Source organism: Panulirus ornatus, chromosome 15, assembly GCF_036320965.1.
Source record: "Panulirus ornatus isolate Po-2019 chromosome 15, ASM3632096v1, whole genome shotgun sequence".
Taxonomy (NCBI): Eukaryota; Metazoa; Arthropoda; class Malacostraca; order Decapoda; family Palinuridae; genus Panulirus; species Panulirus ornatus.
The window spans coordinates 3771331-3790106 of record NC_092238.1 but is presented as its reverse complement, the minus strand read 5'-3'; the positions used below and the strand labels follow the sequence as shown (position 1 = coordinate 3790106).

The following is an 18776-nucleotide window of genomic DNA, read 5'->3' as shown; positions in this document are numbered from 1 at the left end:
GCACTTAATGTTCCTTCTTTCTATTCATCTTTGGCAGAAGCAAAATGTAACAATGCCGGAATAATTTTGAAGTTTACATAACAACTCAGGTTCGGCTAAATTTCATTTGTAATCAGGGGATATTGTGAAGGAAGAAATTTTCGCCCAGAAGCCACACTCACTCATACCTTGTTTGGAAAACAAAATCCAGTACTGCGTATCACCTGAATTCAGTATTACAGTCTCTTTTGAAATATATGAGTGAACGGACCATGGCTACTTTGACGTCATGGTGACGGCTGTCATGTTGAGGTTGTGGTGTGGATGGAGGAAGGGATGGCACAAATACACAAAATATTCCACATTTAACCATCTCTCTTTCCGAAATCTTGCATCCGTCACCTTCTTCCGGAAAATCATACATTGTACTTACGTATATTTAAATTTTACCTCTAAATGTCACTTCCTATAAATGTATAATTTCAACGTTTTCACTCTCCAGATAACTAATAAACCCATAATTTGTAATAAATGTGTCTGGAAGTAACATACTTTTAAAATCATCTAGAATAATTAACACCTGTGGACAATTGTAACTCATCCTTGTGCCGACATTGCTCCAAACTACACATTCTTGAAATCCCTTCCATTCATCGGCGACTTTTTTTCTTCTATCAATCACGTTTTGATACATATATGCTCTAAGAACGTTCATAAAACACAGGTCACTTATACTTACCTTGACTTGCTAATATACTTCTAAACACTAATAGAATCAATGGCAGTAGCTTGGCGAATTCTGAGGTCAAACTGTAGACGGTTGGTTGCCCATTTCATCTCAAGACCAATAAGTATACCACTATCGTTAAGGCCGCTAATATCATCTTGTAACAAAAAGAGAGAAAAAAATGCTTGTATGGTTCTTGAACCGTGGTTGGTTGCTTGTTTGGGCCGCCGACAGAACTGAACCTACAAACAGTCGGTGTCACTAAGGCCATCAACATGAAGATACAGGTCATAAAACTTTTTCGCGTGTTCAAGATTAATGTATAGTATTCACCCTCTCACCCTTCGAAATTGCAATGGCAAGAGCCCATCACAACGCTAACATTTTATATAATATTTAGAATATTATATTAAGAGATATGAGCACTAGACCAAATCTAAATGCACAAATATTTCAAATTTCATTTATTTTTTTCTTCTAATTCTGTCACTTTTACAGAAAAGAAAATTGCGTACTTATCAAGAACACGTGACCATACGATGCCCACACAAAGCTATGTATTACATCGTTAGGTGACATATGCAACACCCTTCTACCGTAATGTAATAGTTATCAAATCATTGCTACACAAGCTGCGCAACGTAATTACCCCGTAACTCCTCTGTGATTTAACTTCCGAGTACAAGAGTGACTGTGTGATATTTTATAAGGTACTTTAATATTCTATTTCATTCTATAATTCTTATACTTTTTATCCTTGACTTGAACCTCTAGCCATAAAGGATTTCATTTTGTATCATGTATGCAATTTGACAATAGACACCTTATTCTATGTTATTCATGACATGAAACAAACTGACAACTTGTTGGCAACGTTATAGATAACAAGCGCCTTACACCTATGCACTTGCAACAAAGGAAATGGGAAAACTTCACTTTCCCCTACAACAGCACCACCAAACTACTTCTTTGTCCATGCTGACACTGTTTTACATGTTTCTGTACCTATCTCTGAGTCTTCACATTTCTTGAGTGTATACACAAACACGTAACGCCCCGTAATTGAAATATCCCATAATGTAAATTATTACATTTCATGTGTTGAGTCAATGTTACTCTTGATTAGCGGATTTGGTCAACTATGTTAAATACGAAACCAATATTATTCTGTTTAGGAAAATGATCTTTGAAGCATTGTGAAGTAACTTTATACGTGTCGTTGTTCAGGGGAATGACAAAATATCCGTTTTCAGGTGAGGGGCCTCCGATTTTTACATACACATTTTTCTCCATGTTTAAAAATCTGACTTGGAACTGTTCTGGCTTCAAGGTATATGGTTAGCTTAGCTTTGGGATTCATGCCGGTGATGATAATAAAGTAGGCTCAGGAGGTGGGGTGTATGAAAATTGTCAAAGACGAACTTGAATTATCCATTTCTTAGTGACAAAAAGTTTGGTAGAAGAGTAAATGAGATAGGTTAGATGAACATATGTATATATTGTATTGCGATTTCGCTACATTCAACAATATATATCATTTTAAGAAAATTCAGAAATTCAGACTTTGAGCAGAGGTATATGTTATTACCTGATGAGGCCACTCATCCTAGGTTCATGACTCGAAAATCTTAACCCCCCATTCCCCCAACCCACTGGGTGTCCTTGAAGCACGCACAAAAAGACAGCTGCCACAAAGGCTGACACATCTATGTATGATAGTTACGAATGATCAAAAAGACAAACGTCGACCTACTCATAATTTCGAAGCGTTGTATTTCTATCGATTTTGAGGAATCCGTAAAATCTTGTCAAATAAGTCTCAAAGCAAGCAGACATTTATGCTTGACGTGGCAGCGCAACAAAGCATACACAGTGGACGGCGGTGAACGGAGGTTAGTGTAAAACTGACTGCCGTTGAGTTTCCACGAACAAAATACGTCAGCCTCTAATTCCAGTATTAACAGAAATCTAAGTGAAAATGAACATTTACAGGATTCGAGAAAGTAAGTGCGGCATTATTTCTTTTGCATATGTCGTTCCTTGTCACTCTGATGCCTTCACCTGTTTATTAGATATAGATACATAAGAAAACAGTAATCCCGAGTAAGTTCACATAATGTCATTTCCAGTCCTTGATGTGCGTATATACATTTCAAGTGTATATGACATGTTCTAGTTTCTAAGCAAACGGATGTATACATTTATTTCACGATCAAAGTCTACAGATGTTTCCCTGGAGTGCTCCTCCGTTCATGCTGGATCATCCTCCCCTACGACCCTGTCCCGTAACCAATAAATGCAGGAACCTGCATACAGGAAGAAGTACGTGGCGCAGCCTTTCCTGCTTCATGCCAGAATATATAAACGTTCTTTTTACTGTTACATGTATTCTTTTTCCGTGTCATCAACACACACACACACACACACACACACACACACAACACACACACGTGGAGTAGTGGTTGATGTTACTGTCGGGTCCCCAGTGATTCGAATTCTGGACGCGGCAGTCGGACCCACACCCCAATCCAGGTGCTCACCGTCCTTTGATGTTAGCTGATAAATGGGCATCTAGTTTAGGCTGGTGTGTGTGTGTGTGTGTGTGTGTGTGTGTGTGTGTGCACAGTATATATATATATATATATATATATATATATATATATATATATATATATATATATATATATATATATCTATTTATATATTATATATATATATATATATATATATATATATATATATATATATTTATCTATTTATTATATTTATATATATATATATATATATATATATATATATATATATATATATATATATATATATATATATTCATTTATTTATTCATTTATCTATATTATACTCTGTCGCTGTCTCCCGCGATAGCGAGGTAGCGCAAGGAAACATACGAAAGAATGGCCCAACCCACCCACATACACATATACTTACCTATACACTTCAACGTATACATATATATACATACACAGACATATACATATATACACATGTACATAATTCATATTTGCTGCCTTTATTCATTCTCGTCGCCACCCCGCCACACATGAAATGACACCCCTCTCCCCCCGCAAGCGCGCGGGGTAGCGCTAAGAAAAGACAACAAAGGCCACATTCGTTCACACTCAGTCTATAGCTGTCATGTATAATGCACCGAAACCACAGCTCCTTTTCCACATCCAGGCCCCATAAAACTTTTCATGTTTTACCCCAGACGCTTCACATGCCCTGTTCAATCCATTGACAGCACGTCGACCCCGGTACACCACATCGTTCCAATTTGCTCTATTCCTTTGCACGCCTTTCACCCTCCTGCATGTTCAAGCCCCGATCGCTCAAAATCTTTTTTCACCATATATATATATATATATATATATATATATATATATATATATATATATATATATATATATTTTTTTTTTTTTATAAATTTTTTTTTTTTTTTTTTTTTTTTTTTTATACTTTGTCGCTGTCTCCCGCGTTTGCGAGGTAGCGCAAGGAAACAGACGAAAGAAATGGCCCAACCCCCCCCCCCATACACATGTACATACACACGTCCACACACGCAAATATACATACCTACACAGCTTTCCATGGTTTACCCCAGACGCTTCACATGCCTTGCTTCAATCCACTGACAGCACGTCAACCCCTGTATACCACATGACTCCAATTCACTCTATTTCTTGCCCTCCTTTCACCCTCCTGCATGTTCAGGCCCCGATCACACAAAATCTTTTTCACTCCATCTTTCCACCTCCAATTTGGTCTCCCTCTTCTCCTCGTTCCCTCCACCTCCGACACATATATCCTCTTGGTCAATCTCTCCTCACTCATTCTCTCCATGTGCCCAAACCATTTCAAAACACCCTCTTCTGCTCTCTCAACCACGCTCTTTTTATTTCCACACATCTCTCTTACCCTTACGTTACTTACTCGATCAAACCACCTCACACCACACATTGTCCTCAAACATCTCATTTCCAGCACATCCATCCTCCTGCGCACATCTCTATCCATAGCCCACGCCTCGCAACCATACAACATTGTTGGAACCACTATTCCCTCAAACATACCCATTTTTGCTTTCCGAGATAATGTTCTCGACTTCCACACATTTTTCAAGGCTCCCAAAATTTTCGCCCCCTCCCCCACCCTATGATCCACTTCCGCTTCCATGGTTCCATCCGCTGACAGATCCACTCCCAGATATCTAAAACACTTCACTTCCTCCAGTTTTTCTCCATTCAAACTCACCTCCCAATTGACTTGACCCTCACCCCTACTGTACCTAATAACCTTGCTCTTATTCACATTTACTCTCAACTTTCTTCTTCCACACACTTTACCAAACTCAGTCACCAGCTTCTGCAGTTTCTCACATGAATCAGCCACCAGCGCTGTATCATCAGCGAACAACAACTGACTCACTTCCCAAGCTCTCTCATCCCCAACAGACTTCATACTTGCCCCTCTTTCCAGGACTCTTGCATTTACCTCCCTTACAACCCCATCCATAAACAAATTAAACAACCATGGAGACATCACACACCCCTGCCGCAAACCTACATTCACTGAGAACCAATCACTTTCCTCTCTTCCTACACGTACACATGCCTTACATCCTCGATAAAAACTTTTCACTGCTTCTAACAACTTGCCTCCCACACCATATATTCTTAATACCTTCCACAGAGCATCTCTATCAACTCTATCATATGCCTTCTCCAGATCCATAAATGCTACATACAAATCCATTTGCTTTTCTAAGTATTTCTCACATACATTCTTCAAAGCAAACACCTGATCCACACATCCTCTACCACTTCTGAAACCGCACTGTTCTTCCCCAATCTGATGCTCTGTACATGCCTTCACCCTCTCAATCAATACCCTCCCATATAATTTACCAGGAATACTCAACAAACTTATACCTCTGTAATTTGAGCACTCACTCTTATCCCCTTTGCCTTTGTACAATGGCACTATGCACGCATTCCGCCAATCCTCGGGCACCTCACCATGAGTCATACATACATTAAATAACCTTACCAACCAGTCAACAATACAGTCACCCCCTTTTTTAATAAATTCCACTGCAATACCATCCAAACCTGCTGCCTTGCCGGCTTTCATCTTCCGCAAAGCTTTTACTACCTCTTCTCTGTTTACCAAATTATTTTCCCTAACCCTCTCACTTTGCACACCACCTCGACCAAAACACCCTATATCTGCCACTCTGTCATCAGACACATTCAACAAACCTTCAAAATACTCATTCCATCTCCTTCTCACATCACCGCTACTTGTTATCACCTCCCCATTTACGCCCTTCACTGAAGTTCCCATTTGCTCCCTTGTCTTACGCACCCTATTTACCTCCTTCCAGAACATCTTTTTATTCTCCCTAAAATTTACTGATAGTCTCTCACCCCAACTCTCATTTGCCCTCTTTTTCACCTCTTGCACCTTTCTCTTGACCTCCTGTCTCTTTCTTTTATACTTCTCCCACTCAATTGCATTTTTTCCCTGCAAAAATCGTCCAAATGCCTCTCTCTTCTCTTTCACTAATACTCTTACTTCTTCATCCCACCACTCACTACCCTTTCTAAACAGCCCACCTCCCACTCTTCTCATGCCACAAGCATGATATATATATATATATATATATATATATATATATATATATATATATATATATATATATATATATATATATATATATATCTTTTTTTCCCTATGAGTCCATGGGGAAAATGAAACACGATAAGTTCCCAAGTGCACTTTCGTGTAGTAATCACATCATCAGCGGAGATACAAGAAAGAAATATAAGTCAGCTCATATACAACGAAGAGACGTAGCTACGACGCCATATGCAAAAAATACACAATTAGCGAGTGTACATCAGATGCAGCTTAAGCCACAAGGGAACGGAAAATATGAAACGTCAAGCGCTTTGGTACTATCATCGTCAGGACTAGGTACAAAAACTGCGGTTCAAGCAAATGAATTACAAACAAGTAGGGAGATTAGGGCACAGGTTCCCTTCGATGACCTCACCTCTCCCAGTTTACAAACTCAGGTTAACCTATGTTCTCGGAAACATATTGAAATTTTTTCTCCTATAAAGTTATCTATATAAACCAACTTAATGATTCACATTGCTATTTCTACTAAGTTTGATAAGAGACGATTCAACAGTATTTCTATCCGTTACTAAGTTATTGTTTGTGATAACACTGCTTCACTCATTTTGATGACCAAGTCCATGGTGGGCAAATTGTGCATTGCATTCTCGACAATATCTAATCTAACAATGTGTTGTTTAACCCTGGTGTTACCAGTTTGACCAATGTAAAACTGATCACACTCTTTACATGGGATACTGTATACACAACCCTTCTGAAAAGTTACAGAATTTTTTATAAGACATTTGTGTTGTTTAACCCTGGTGTTACCAGTTTGACCAATGTAAAACTGATCACACTCTTTACATGGGATACTGTATACACAACCCTTCTGAAAAGTTACAGAATTTTTTAAAAGACATTCCCTGACCGAGTGAGTAACGTAAGGGTAAGAGAGATGTGTGGAAATAAAAAGAGCGTGGTTGAGAGAGCAGAAGAGGGTGTTTTGAAGTGGTTTGGGCACATGGAGAGAATGAGTGAGGAAAGATTGACCAAGAGGATATATGTGTCGGAGGTGGAGGGAACGAGGAGAAGAGGGAGACCAAATTGGAGGTGGAAAGATGGAGTGAAAAAGATTTTGTGTGATCGGGGCCTGAACATGCAGGAGGGTGAAAGGAGGGCAAGGAATAGAGTGAATTGGAGCGATGTGGTATACCGGGGTTGACGTGCTGTCAGTGGATTGAATCAAGGCACGTGAAGCGTCTGGGGTAAACCATGGAAAGCTGTGTAGGTATGTATATTTGCGTGTGTGGACGTATGTATATACATGTGTATGGGGGGGGTTGGGCCATTTCTTTCGTCTGTTTCCTTGCGCTACCTCGCAAACGCGGGAGACAGCGACAAAGTATAAAAAAAAAAAAAAAAAAAAAATTCCCTGACCGTGTTGTTATTGCTCGAAACTGCATTGATACTAATTTCTTTCAACAAAACAGGAACATTAAGCATGGTTTCACAACAGGGCAATACTAGCCAATTTTTTCCCCCCACAAATGGTCCTTTAGGTTGAACAGTGTTAAAACACTTTGTAGCCAAATTACAAGCTGAATCAAGGAAATGCTTGGGATACTGTCATTCATTCCATGCTCATACCAAACTGCTGTGTTAAGAAAATCATTGAACTGAAACTTATTCATTTACACATGGTTTAATTAACTAAAACGGTACTTTTAGGCATCGGTAAAGTATGTTCGTCAAGCTCTTCCGCCAAAAACTCCAATAACTAACGAAAAGACACATCAAAACTGATATGCTTAAATGCATAATCATGCTGGACACTACTGAGAGTGTCTACTATATCAATATTGTTTTTGATATGAGAAGAGATTTTGTCAATTAATGGATAGAGAATACTGACGAGCCATTTTGACAATTTATATACTGCAGATCCCACTGAAGAGACTCTATGTCTTACAGGTTTTTCCAGGTGTATGTCTTATTCAAATCATACTCGTGGAGCACGGAAGAAAATTTCTCATCATTGTCTTTTAAGCACCTCTTTTCATATAAAACTTTCCGTCTACTGTTTCTGTTGGATCACTTCTTATAGGAGAATATGTACTTCTATCCTCTAACAAACTGCACGTTTTATCTAAATAATCATCTATATTTTAAATCACTACGGCGTTCGACTTTTCAGCTGTAGTGATGTGCCGATCCCCCCCCCCCCTTTTTTTTTTTCCAAATCCACAAAAGCGCTTTTCAAATCTGATCTACACATCCCCACCTTTTCTAAAACGCCTGGCTTCTCATATACGTGATTCAGCAGCAAAAGCTAAGAATAAACGCTGTTGATTTGATACAGAACCTCTCGTGTTCAATGTACATCAGGACAACATAAAAAAGGGTGAATATGCATTTTTTTTTTTTACAAAACGTCGAAAAGATATCCTACCTGATTAAGTATGCGTTCTAATTAAGAGTAATCGTATCAAATTTCATTCTTTATAAATACAGTGTTAATCAGATGGTTTTATACAACTACTGATTTACCACAACCATTGTATAAGTCTTTCAACAATTATAGATGAAGGAAGTAAATAAACATTTGATAAATATTGTGTTAAGACTTTAGATGATAATTAGACAATCTAGAGGTCATGATTCTGACTTTACCGCCTTTATTTCAGAGGGTACGATGACGGTTCTGTGGAACTGGGGCAGGAGCGAGAGAGGGTGAGTTGCGCGACCTATTAGGCACGCCGGCCGAATCACAGTTGTTTCCTAAGGAAGCTAATGATCATTAGGCAATGACTGTAACACGGGTGTCAGTAAGAGGATGATTTAATCATGGTGGTAGGTGATAAATCATGTTTATGGACTATGTTGTAACGGCATAGCCCTTCAAATCAGTTTGTCTCCATACGGCGAGAAACATCATGACTTAATGGGATGATACTGTGTGTGCTCATTACTGTTAGGGAAGTATAATTCTGGGTGGGTCACCCAGAGAAAGATATGTATGTACGTAGCTAAGGCAGGATGGAGAGTAACTGTGGGAGAACACAAGGGACTGAACCAATTTAGGAATGGAGAAAAACTGGAGGAAGTGAAGTGTTTTAGATATCTGGGAGTGGATCTGGCAGCGGATGGAACCATGGAAGCGGAAGTGGATCATAGGGTGGGGGAGGGAGCGAAAATTCTGGGGGCCTTGAAGAATGTGTGGAAGTCGAGAACATTATCTCGGAAAGCAAAAATGGGTATGTTTGAAGGAATAGTGGTTCCAACAATGTTGTATGGTTGCGAGGCGTGGGCTATGGATAGAGTTGTGCGCAGGAGGATGGATGTGCTGGAAATGAGATGTTTGAGGACAATGTGTGGTGTGAGGTGGTTTGATCGAGTGAGTAACGTAAGGGTAAGAGAGATGTGTGGAAATAAAAAGAGCGTGGTTGAGAGAGCAGAAGAGGGTGTTTTGAAGTGGTTTGGGCACATGGAGAGGATGAGTGAGGAAAGATTGACCAAGAGGATATATGTGTCGGAGGTGGAGGGAGCAAGGAGAAGAGGGAGACCAAATTGGAGGTGGAAAGATGGAGTGAAAAAAATTTTGTGTGATTGGGGCCTGAACATGCAGGAGGGTGAAAGGAGGGCAAGGAATACAGTGAATTGGAGCGATGTGGTATACCGGGGTTGACGTGCTGTCAGTGGATTGAATCAAGGCATGTGAAGCGTCCGGGGTAAACCATGGAAAGCTGTGTAGGTATGTATATTTGCGTGTGTGGACGTATGTATATACATGTGTATGGGGGGGGGGGGTTGGGCCATTTCTTTCGTCTGTTTCCTTGCGCTACCTCGCAAACGCGGGAGACAGCGACAAAGTATAAAAAAAAAATATAGTGGTTTTATGCATATATATATATATATATATATATATATATATATATATATATATATATATATATATATATATATATATATATATATATATATATGAGTGAGTGTGTTAGCAGCTTTGAAGCACGAGACCGAGTTATAGTGATCGGTGATTTGAATGCAAAGGTGAGCAATGTGGCAGTTGAGGGTACAACTGGTGTACATGGGGTGCTCAGCGTTGTAAATGGAAATGAAGAGCTTGTAGATTTGTGCGCTGAAAAAGGACTGGTGATTAGGAATACCTGGCTTAAAAAGAGAGATGTACATAAGTATACGTATGTAAGTAGGAGAGATGGCCAGAGAGCGTTATTGGATTACGTGTTAATTGATAGGCACGTGAAAGAGAGACTTTTGGATGTTAATGTGCTGAGGGGGGCAACTGGAGGGATGTCGGATCATTATCTTGTGGAGGCGAAGGTGAAGATATACAGAGGATTTCAGAAAAGAAGAGAGAATGTTGGGGTGAAGAGAGTGGTGAGAGTAAGTGAGCTTTGAAAGGACACTTGTGTGAGGAAGAACCAAGAGAGATTGAGTGCAGAATGGAAAAAGGTGAGAGCAAATGACGTAAGGGGAGTGGGGGAGGAATGGGATGTATTTAGGGAAGCAGTGATGGCTTGCGTAAACGATGCCTGTGGCATGAGAAAGGTGGGAGGTGGGCAGATTAGTAAGGGTAGTGAGTGGTGGGATGAAGAGGTAAGATTGTTAGTGAAAGAGAAGAGAGAGGCATTCGGACGAATTCTGCAGGAAAATAGTGCAAATGACTGGGAGATGTATAAAAGAAAGACACAAGAGGTCAAGAGAAAGGTGCAAGAGGTGAAAAAGAGGGCATATGAGAGTTGGGGTAAGTGTCATTAAATTTTTGGGAGAATAAAAAGATGTTTTAGAAGGAGGTATATAAAGTGCGTAAGACAAGAGAACAAATGGGAACAACGATGAAGGGGGCAAATGGGAAGGTAATAACAAGTAGTGGTGAAGTGAAAGGGAGATGGAGTGTTTTGAAAGTTTGTAGAATGTGTTTGATGTGTGTGCGAAGTGAGAGGAGTCAGGGAGAAGGGTTTGGTATACAGAGGAGAGATAGTGAAAGCTTTGCGGAAGATGAAAGCCGGCAAGGCGGCAGGTTTGGATGGTACTGCAGTGTTATTTATCAAAAACGGGGGTGACTGTGTCGTTGACTTGTTGGTGAGGATATTCAATGTATATATGGCTCATGGTGAAGTGCCTGAGGATTGGCGGAATGCACATAGGCAAAGGGGATAAAGGTGAGTGTTCAAATTACAGAGGTTTACGTTTGTTGAGTATTCCTGGGAAATTATATGGAAGGGTATTGATTGAGAGGGTGAAGGCATGTACAGAGCATCAGACTGGGGAAGAGCAGTGTGGTTTCAGAAGTGGTAGAGGATGTGTGGATCAGGTGTTTGCTTTGAAGAATGAATGGAGAAATACTTAGAAAAACAGATGGATTTGTATGTAGCATTTATGGATCTGGAGAAAGCATATGATAGAGTTCATAGAGATGCTCTGTGGAAGGTATTAAGAGTATACGGTGTGGGAGGTAAGTTGCCAGAAGCAGTGAAAAGTTTTTATGAAGGATGTAAGGCATGTGTACGAGTAGGAAGAGAGGAAAGTGATTGGTGTGTGAAATAAGAAAGCTGAGAGTAAATGTGAATAAGAGCAAGGTTATAAGGTTCAGTAGGGTTGAGGGACAAGTAAATTGGGAGGCAAGTTTGAATGGAGAAAAACTGTAGGAAGTGAAGTGTTTTAGATATCTGGGAATGGATTTGGCAGCGGATGGAACCATGAAAGCGGATCATCCAGGGTGAAGGAGGGGGCGAAGGTTCTGAGAGCAAAAATGGGGATGTTTGAAGGAATAGTGGTTCCAACAATGTTATATGGTTGTGAGGCATGGGCTATAGATAGGGTTGTGCGGAGGAGGGTGGATGTGATGGAAACGAGATGTTTGAGGACAATATGTGGTGTGAGGTGGTTTGATCAAATAAGTAATGAAAAGGTAAGAGATGTGTGGTAATAAAAAGAGTGTGGTTGAGAGAGCAGAAGAGGGTGCATTTATATGGTTTGGTCAAATGGTGAGAATGAATGAGGAAAGATTGACAAAGAGGATATATGTGTCAGAGGTGGAGGAAACGAGAAGTGGGAGATCAAATTGGAGGTGGAAGGATGGAGTGAAAAAGATTCTGAGCGATCGGGGTCTGAACATACCGGAGGGTGAAAGGTGTGCAAGAAATGGAGTGGATTGGAACGAAGTGGTATACCGGGGTCGACGTGCTGTCAATGGATTGAACCAGGGCATGTGAAGCGTCCGGGGTAAACCATGGAAAGTTTTGTGGGGCCTGGATGTGGAAAGGGAACTATGGTTTCGGTGCATTACACATGACACCTAGAGACTGAGTGTGAACGAATGTGGCCTTTGTTCTCTTTTCCTAGCGCCATCTCGCGTGCACGCGGGGGGTTGGGGGGTGCCATTTCATGTGTGGCGGGGTGGCGGCTGGAATGGATAAAGGCAGCATGTATGAATATGTACATGTGTGTATATGTATATGTCTATGTATGCGTGTGAGGGCGTTTATGTATATACATGTGTATGTGGGTGGGTTGGACCATTCTTTCTTCTGTGTCCTTGAGCTACCTCGCTAACGCGGGAGACAGCGACAAAGTACAATAATGATAAAATATATATATATATATATATATATATATATATATATATATATATATATATATATATATATATACATATATTCTTATGTAGATACTGCTTTGATGGAGAGATAATGGATTGTGGGAAAGAAACAGGCACGGGAAGAGCAGAAGCAGTGTGAGGCAGCCCGGTGAAGGCAGGAACGATGGCAGGAACCCAGGGAAGGGTGATGGTGTCAGGTACTAAGTAAATAGATGATTAATGAGGTAGGGGAAGTGAGGGCGAGGAAAATGGTCAACGGGTATAATTGATTAACTACCTATATCTTTATAACAATCACTAATTCATTTATATATATATATATATATATATATATATATATATATATATATATATATATATATATATATATATATATATATTAGTGTGTGTGTGTGTGTCTGTGTGTGATCTGTTTGTTGGTCTTCCCAGTGTGACGACGGTTTTCCTGTTAGCAATCTTATACATGCTCGCCCTCCTCCTGTCTTCGTCGTCCGTGCAACAGGTGCACATGCCGCTACCCCTCACCAGCAGCTCGCCAGAATACACACTCATAGCAGCAAGAGAGACGGTAAGCAGCATAGAAGCTGGTGCAGCTGCTACAACAATGACAATATACAGTCAAGAATCAAGTGTACCAACACAGATAACAGACATAAGAAAAGAAAAGGTAAACGATACGGAATCTAATGTCAGAGTAGACATCAATAAAGGAGGGGAATCGAAGCCTGGAGTGAAGGATGAAGCAGAGAAAAATAGCCTCATTGAAGTAAATGGGGAGCCTGAGGCACCCTCTCGGCGGGAGGAGAGGTGCTGGTGTGACCAGATTACAATCCGGCTTCAATCAATGACCCTGAACTATTTGGACCTGACCCTCTCATGGCTGAACATGAGTACGGCCGAGTACCTGCGGCGGCGACATCCCAACTTCCCCGTCGAATTAGTGAGGCAAATGATGATCGAGGGCACCAGATGCAGCCTCCTTCCAGAGCTCTCCAAGTAAGGAATGGATACCCGTCCTCTAGGTTTGCCTAGTATAACTTTTTCTGTTAACCTTCTCTTGTTTTCACTTCCATTCATCTGTCTATATGTTGATTAATCATCCTTTCTACATATTCATTTTTCAATTTACTCATCCATCTATGTACTTATCTATCCATTCATTATTTTTTCGTTGACAATATTTCATATAAGAGAATGTATGCTGTGACATTCTCAGTAGTTAATTTCTTGATAAAATTTGCTTCTTAAAAAAAAATACTAAACAATTTACCGGTATATATTGTCTCCACAACTTTGAAGCTTTTAACTGGGAAAGGGATAATTTTTTTTCTTGCATCTGAATCAGTAAGATCGTATTCTTTAGAAAACGGAAGTACTTGAGCCGGGAGTGGATTGAGTAATGATTCAAGTGTGTGTCTGTCCTGATGCAGCATCACCTGGATCAACACCTACTGGCAAGAGGTTCAAATGAAGAAGGACGTTCGCCTATACCTGTACTCGGCCACTTATGACAACAGACCTCTCATTGGTAGGTCCTCCTGACTCTTCGGTTATGTTACTGATTGTGTGTGTTTTTAGTACATTGTCTTTTAACGTCTTTCTCTTTTATAATATCTGTTTTGTGATTTTCTTGTTATATGTGATAGACACCGACTGGTGGTAAATATCTTAATGTAATCTTTAAAGGCCTCTGTTGCATTCTGTGTCCTTGATAATTTCTAACCCTTACATTTTTGTGTTGCTCTGCTTTCTAGTAAAGACATGAGACAGTAGGTCAGTATTCCAGCTTTGTCTTGTTTAATGTTGACGTTCTATTATTCAATCATATGTGATGAGTTCACGCTATCATCATCATCAATGGTCATTCCGTTAATTCTTGTGTCGTTTTTCGGAAATTTTCATATTCCACGGTTATTGCTTCGTGGACTCAGGTCTTCGTCTGTTTCCGTAGTCGGCTATTACCGAGAGGTCAGTTCAACACCTACTCTCTTCCATGGTCGTTCTGCTGTCTCATGAGACAGTTAGGTTTCCTTCCGTCAGACACTGCTGAATCGGTTGCATATCTCACACCGGGCGATGAACTCTGATCTTGGACAGTATACACATTACCATACACGAATCAGATAGCTATCTGCACCTGTATCAAGTCGAGCGGATACCCTTCGTGATCAGGGCACGCAAAGCATGAGGTATGAGTATCCTGTCTCCTTTGAATATCAAACCATTTTTTACTAAGAACTCATCTCCTGAACAAAACTAAGGCAGTTGCTGGCTGGGGACTGTGTCTATAGTTTCGGGCCAACCAAAGATTATGGTTTCCAAGAGCAAATTCAGTTTCATCGTCTGTTGTTACTTTTTTTTTCTATCTCAAACATTTTCCAATGTGCATGTCCCTATCACGGTCATATTCTATGCCGTACTGGTGAGCTCGGAGGAACATTTGTGTCAGTCGCTTGGGCGCTTGATCCAAAAGTATTTTAATGATTGATTGTCACATTACTTTGGTGATGAAACTTTGGGAAAATACAAGTGTTAGCATCTCTCTCTCTCTCTCTCTCCCTCTCTCTCTCTCTCCTCTCTCTCTCTCTCTCTCTCTCTCTCTCTCTGTAGGAGTCAATGGTCAGCTTACATGATATATTGGGTTACCTTCCTTATGTTGAATGTCTTTATTTCACTTGCCTTCCTCATGGGTTTCTTCAGAGTCAACTTGTTGACAGCTTCCCATTCTTCACTGTGAAATACTGCATATGCTTCTCTGATTCTTGGTGTGCCGCACAGATTTTGATTGCTGCACCAAAATTAAGGTCATCCTATCTAAAGAATCTCTTACGAAGAAAGTCATGTGATTATCCAATTATTGATTTCTCGTCTCGTTTCTGATCTCCATAATGAAATTCACTGCACAAAATCCCGAGTCTGTTGATATATGAATCGAGAAATTCGCTTGAATTTGGACACTTTCCAAGTACATACTTGTCACCCGGCGTCCTAGCTTCGTCTCTTCGATGTATATCAACTGACTTTTATTTCCCTCTTGTGTCTCCCCTGATGATGTGATCATTACACGAAAGTGCACTTGGGAACTCATCCTGTTTCATTTTCCCAGTGGACTAATAGGAATATCTCGATCACGCGCAAAACTGTGTTCCTTTCCATTATATATATATATATATATATATATATATATATATATATATATATATATATATATATATATATATATATATATGCGAAATCGGGTCTAATAATAAGACTAAACATTGTCATCACGCAAATACAAACATAAAAGCAGCATGCAAAAAAAAAAAAGTAACGTACTGTTGCCTGTACATGGCCACCGAAGTCTACAGTGATTTCATTAACTTCTTTCCCTTTTTCTTTCCTCTATTCATCTCGCTTCCCCTCATCTGCCTGCATTTCCCTTGTTGCTCTCTTCTCCACTTCTCCTTCAACCCACAGATGTGCGGCCGTGTGTTCGAGTGCTGTTGATGACCAAGACCTCCCGGCCCCCAAAGCCGTGGTGTCACCTGTGGTTCAATGTTACTGGTCCACCAGACTTCACCAGGGCCGTCAGAATAGGTAAGTGTATATATATATATATATATATATATATATATATATATATATATATATATATATATATATAAAGTGTGTGAAAGAAGAAAGTTAAGAGTAAATGTGAATAAGAGCAAGGTTATTACGTACAGTAGGGTTGAGGGTCAAGTCAATTGGGAGGTAAGTTTGAATGGAGAAAAACTGGAGGAAGTAAAGTGTTTTAGATATCTGGGAGTGGATTTGGCAGCGGATGGAACCATGGAAGCGGAAGTGAATCATAGGGTGGGGGAGGGGGCGAAAATCCTGGGAGCCTTGAAGAATGTGTGGAAGTCGAGAACATTATCTCGGAAAGCAAAAATGGGTATGTTTGAAGGAATAGTGGTTCCAACAATGTTGTATGGTTGCGAGGCGTGGGCTATGGATAGAGTTGTGCTGGAAATGAGATGTTTGAGGACAATGTGTGGTGTGAGGTGGTTTGATCGAGTAAGTAATGTAAGGGTAAGAGAGATGTGTGGAAATAAAAAGAGCGTGGTTGAGAGAGCAGAAGAGGGTGTTTTGAAATGGTTTGGGCACATGGAGAGAATGAGTGAGGAAAGATTGACCAAGAGGATATATGTGTCGGAGGTGGAGGGAACGAGAAGTGGGAGACCAAATTGGAGGTGGAAAGATGGAGTGAAAAAGATTTTGTGTGATCGGTGGCTGAACATATATATATATATATATATATATATATATATATATATATATATATATATATATATATATATATATATATATATATATATATATGTGTGTGTGTGTGTGTGTGTGTGTGTGTGTGTGAGAGAGAGAGAGAGAGAGAGAGAGAGAGAGAGAGCATAAAGCCACGCCAGGAATGAATATTTATTGTAAATTAGCAAAATGTATGTGCATATCTCGCCGAAACGAGCACTAGATAACTGCCTTTGTTCGCCCCAGCGTTCTCTCATTTCCTGTCCAGATTACCGGGATATTAATCTGGCACACCCACAAAACTTTCCTACCACGAACGAATGGATTTCAACATTAATCAAAATGGTTCCGAGAATGATGTAAAATTGTAAATTATTTTATAAGCTATTCTTTGACACAGTCGTTCCCCCTACATGCTGTGTTAAAGGTTTTTGAGTGAACCCCATACCTTCTTTATATCCATATGTTACTAAGTTAAAAATGATATTACTAAATTAAAATTATGATTTAAAATAGTGGTTTCTTAAAGCAATTTATTTCTCATTAGTATGTCCAAAACTTTACCATTATTTGATGTAACAGTACTCTAAAGACCAAAAATACATCATGTAGCTTCTTCACACAGGTTTCCTCCTCTTCAGCAATTCTACTTTTTTTATATTATTTCTTCAGCCCCTTTTCATTTTTCATTGAAAGACTGGCTTCTGGAAGAACTTCCATTTCGTCCAGTTCTTCGAGACAGCCAAAAGTATCACAGAAGTCATCCAAGAAACTAAACAAGAAAGATGTTAGACAAGTAAATAAATTATTCTATTATAGAGTGGGTGATGAAAAGAAGTGAAAAAACTGAACATCAAATGTTTAATGTGAAAATATTTTGGAAATGGATCCCCAAGAGTGTAAAACTTAACCCCCAAAATGCAGATTAAGGTAATTACAAATACTTAATCATTAATAAACTTATATGTATATATAAATTACCTTTTTGCACTTACAGATATATCCACAAACCCCAACACTATCGAGGATGCATCGTTTATTTTGTACGTTAAGCACATAATGTATATCTACACCCAACCACACCTATTCCCCCCAAGCTTCATCTACAATAACTATATAGCAAACATGAACATGCTTCTGCCACAATATATAAATCCTCTTTCACCTCCCATCCCCTTCTTCCTCAGAGTTTGTGGGCACAGAGAAGATTTCATCCGATATACAACAGGCATTTCTAGTAACATGTGCAGTGCCGGCCGGACTCAACAAGCCCCAGGCAGTCTCCCTCCTGCCTAGCCCATGTACCAGAGCTTCCAACCTTCTGACGGCAAGTTGTGCGCCATTATGTCCTCGATGAGGACTTTTGTCCATAACTGGAACCTCCAGTATATTAAAAAGTTCCCGGGTACCAAGTGACATATACGTCTCTGATAAAAATCAAGTCTGCGGCTTCACATGTAGATGTGAAATACTAGAGCCCTTCTGGTTCACGTACACATGATTTATTAGCACCTAAAACAAAATTCAAAGAATCAGCTG

At 39.8% G+C, this 18776-nt stretch overlaps 2 protein-coding genes across 5 annotated transcripts in view; one reads left to right on the top strand and one right to left on the bottom strand.

Moving 5' to 3' along the window:
• The window catches only part of Taf11 (TATA-box binding protein associated factor 11), a 34794-nt gene that overhangs the window by 15603 nt on the left and 415 nt on the right, over positions 1-18776 (bottom strand). The window lies entirely within an intron of this gene.
• The window catches only part of LOC139753692 (uncharacterized), a 35385-nt gene continuing 19185 nt past the window's right edge, over positions 2577-18776 (top strand). Inside the window, exons 1-6 of one of the 4 annotated variants that reach the window (XM_071670394.1) lie at positions 2577-2709; positions 9034-9079; positions 13401-13967; positions 14402-14499; positions 16431-16550; positions 18425-18564. In XM_071670394.1, coding sequence (XP_071526495.1) covers positions 2685-2709; positions 9034-9079; positions 13401-13967; positions 14402-14499; positions 16431-16550; positions 18425-18564 — 996 coding nt within the window. In that variant the 5' untranslated portion in view covers positions 2577-2684. Of the gene's footprint in view, positions 2710-9033; positions 9200-13400; positions 13968-14401; positions 14500-16430; positions 16551-18424; positions 18565-18776 lie in introns of those variants that run through there. The other 3 variants (XM_071670390.1, XM_071670392.1, XM_071670391.1) reach the window with 3 other exon arrangements.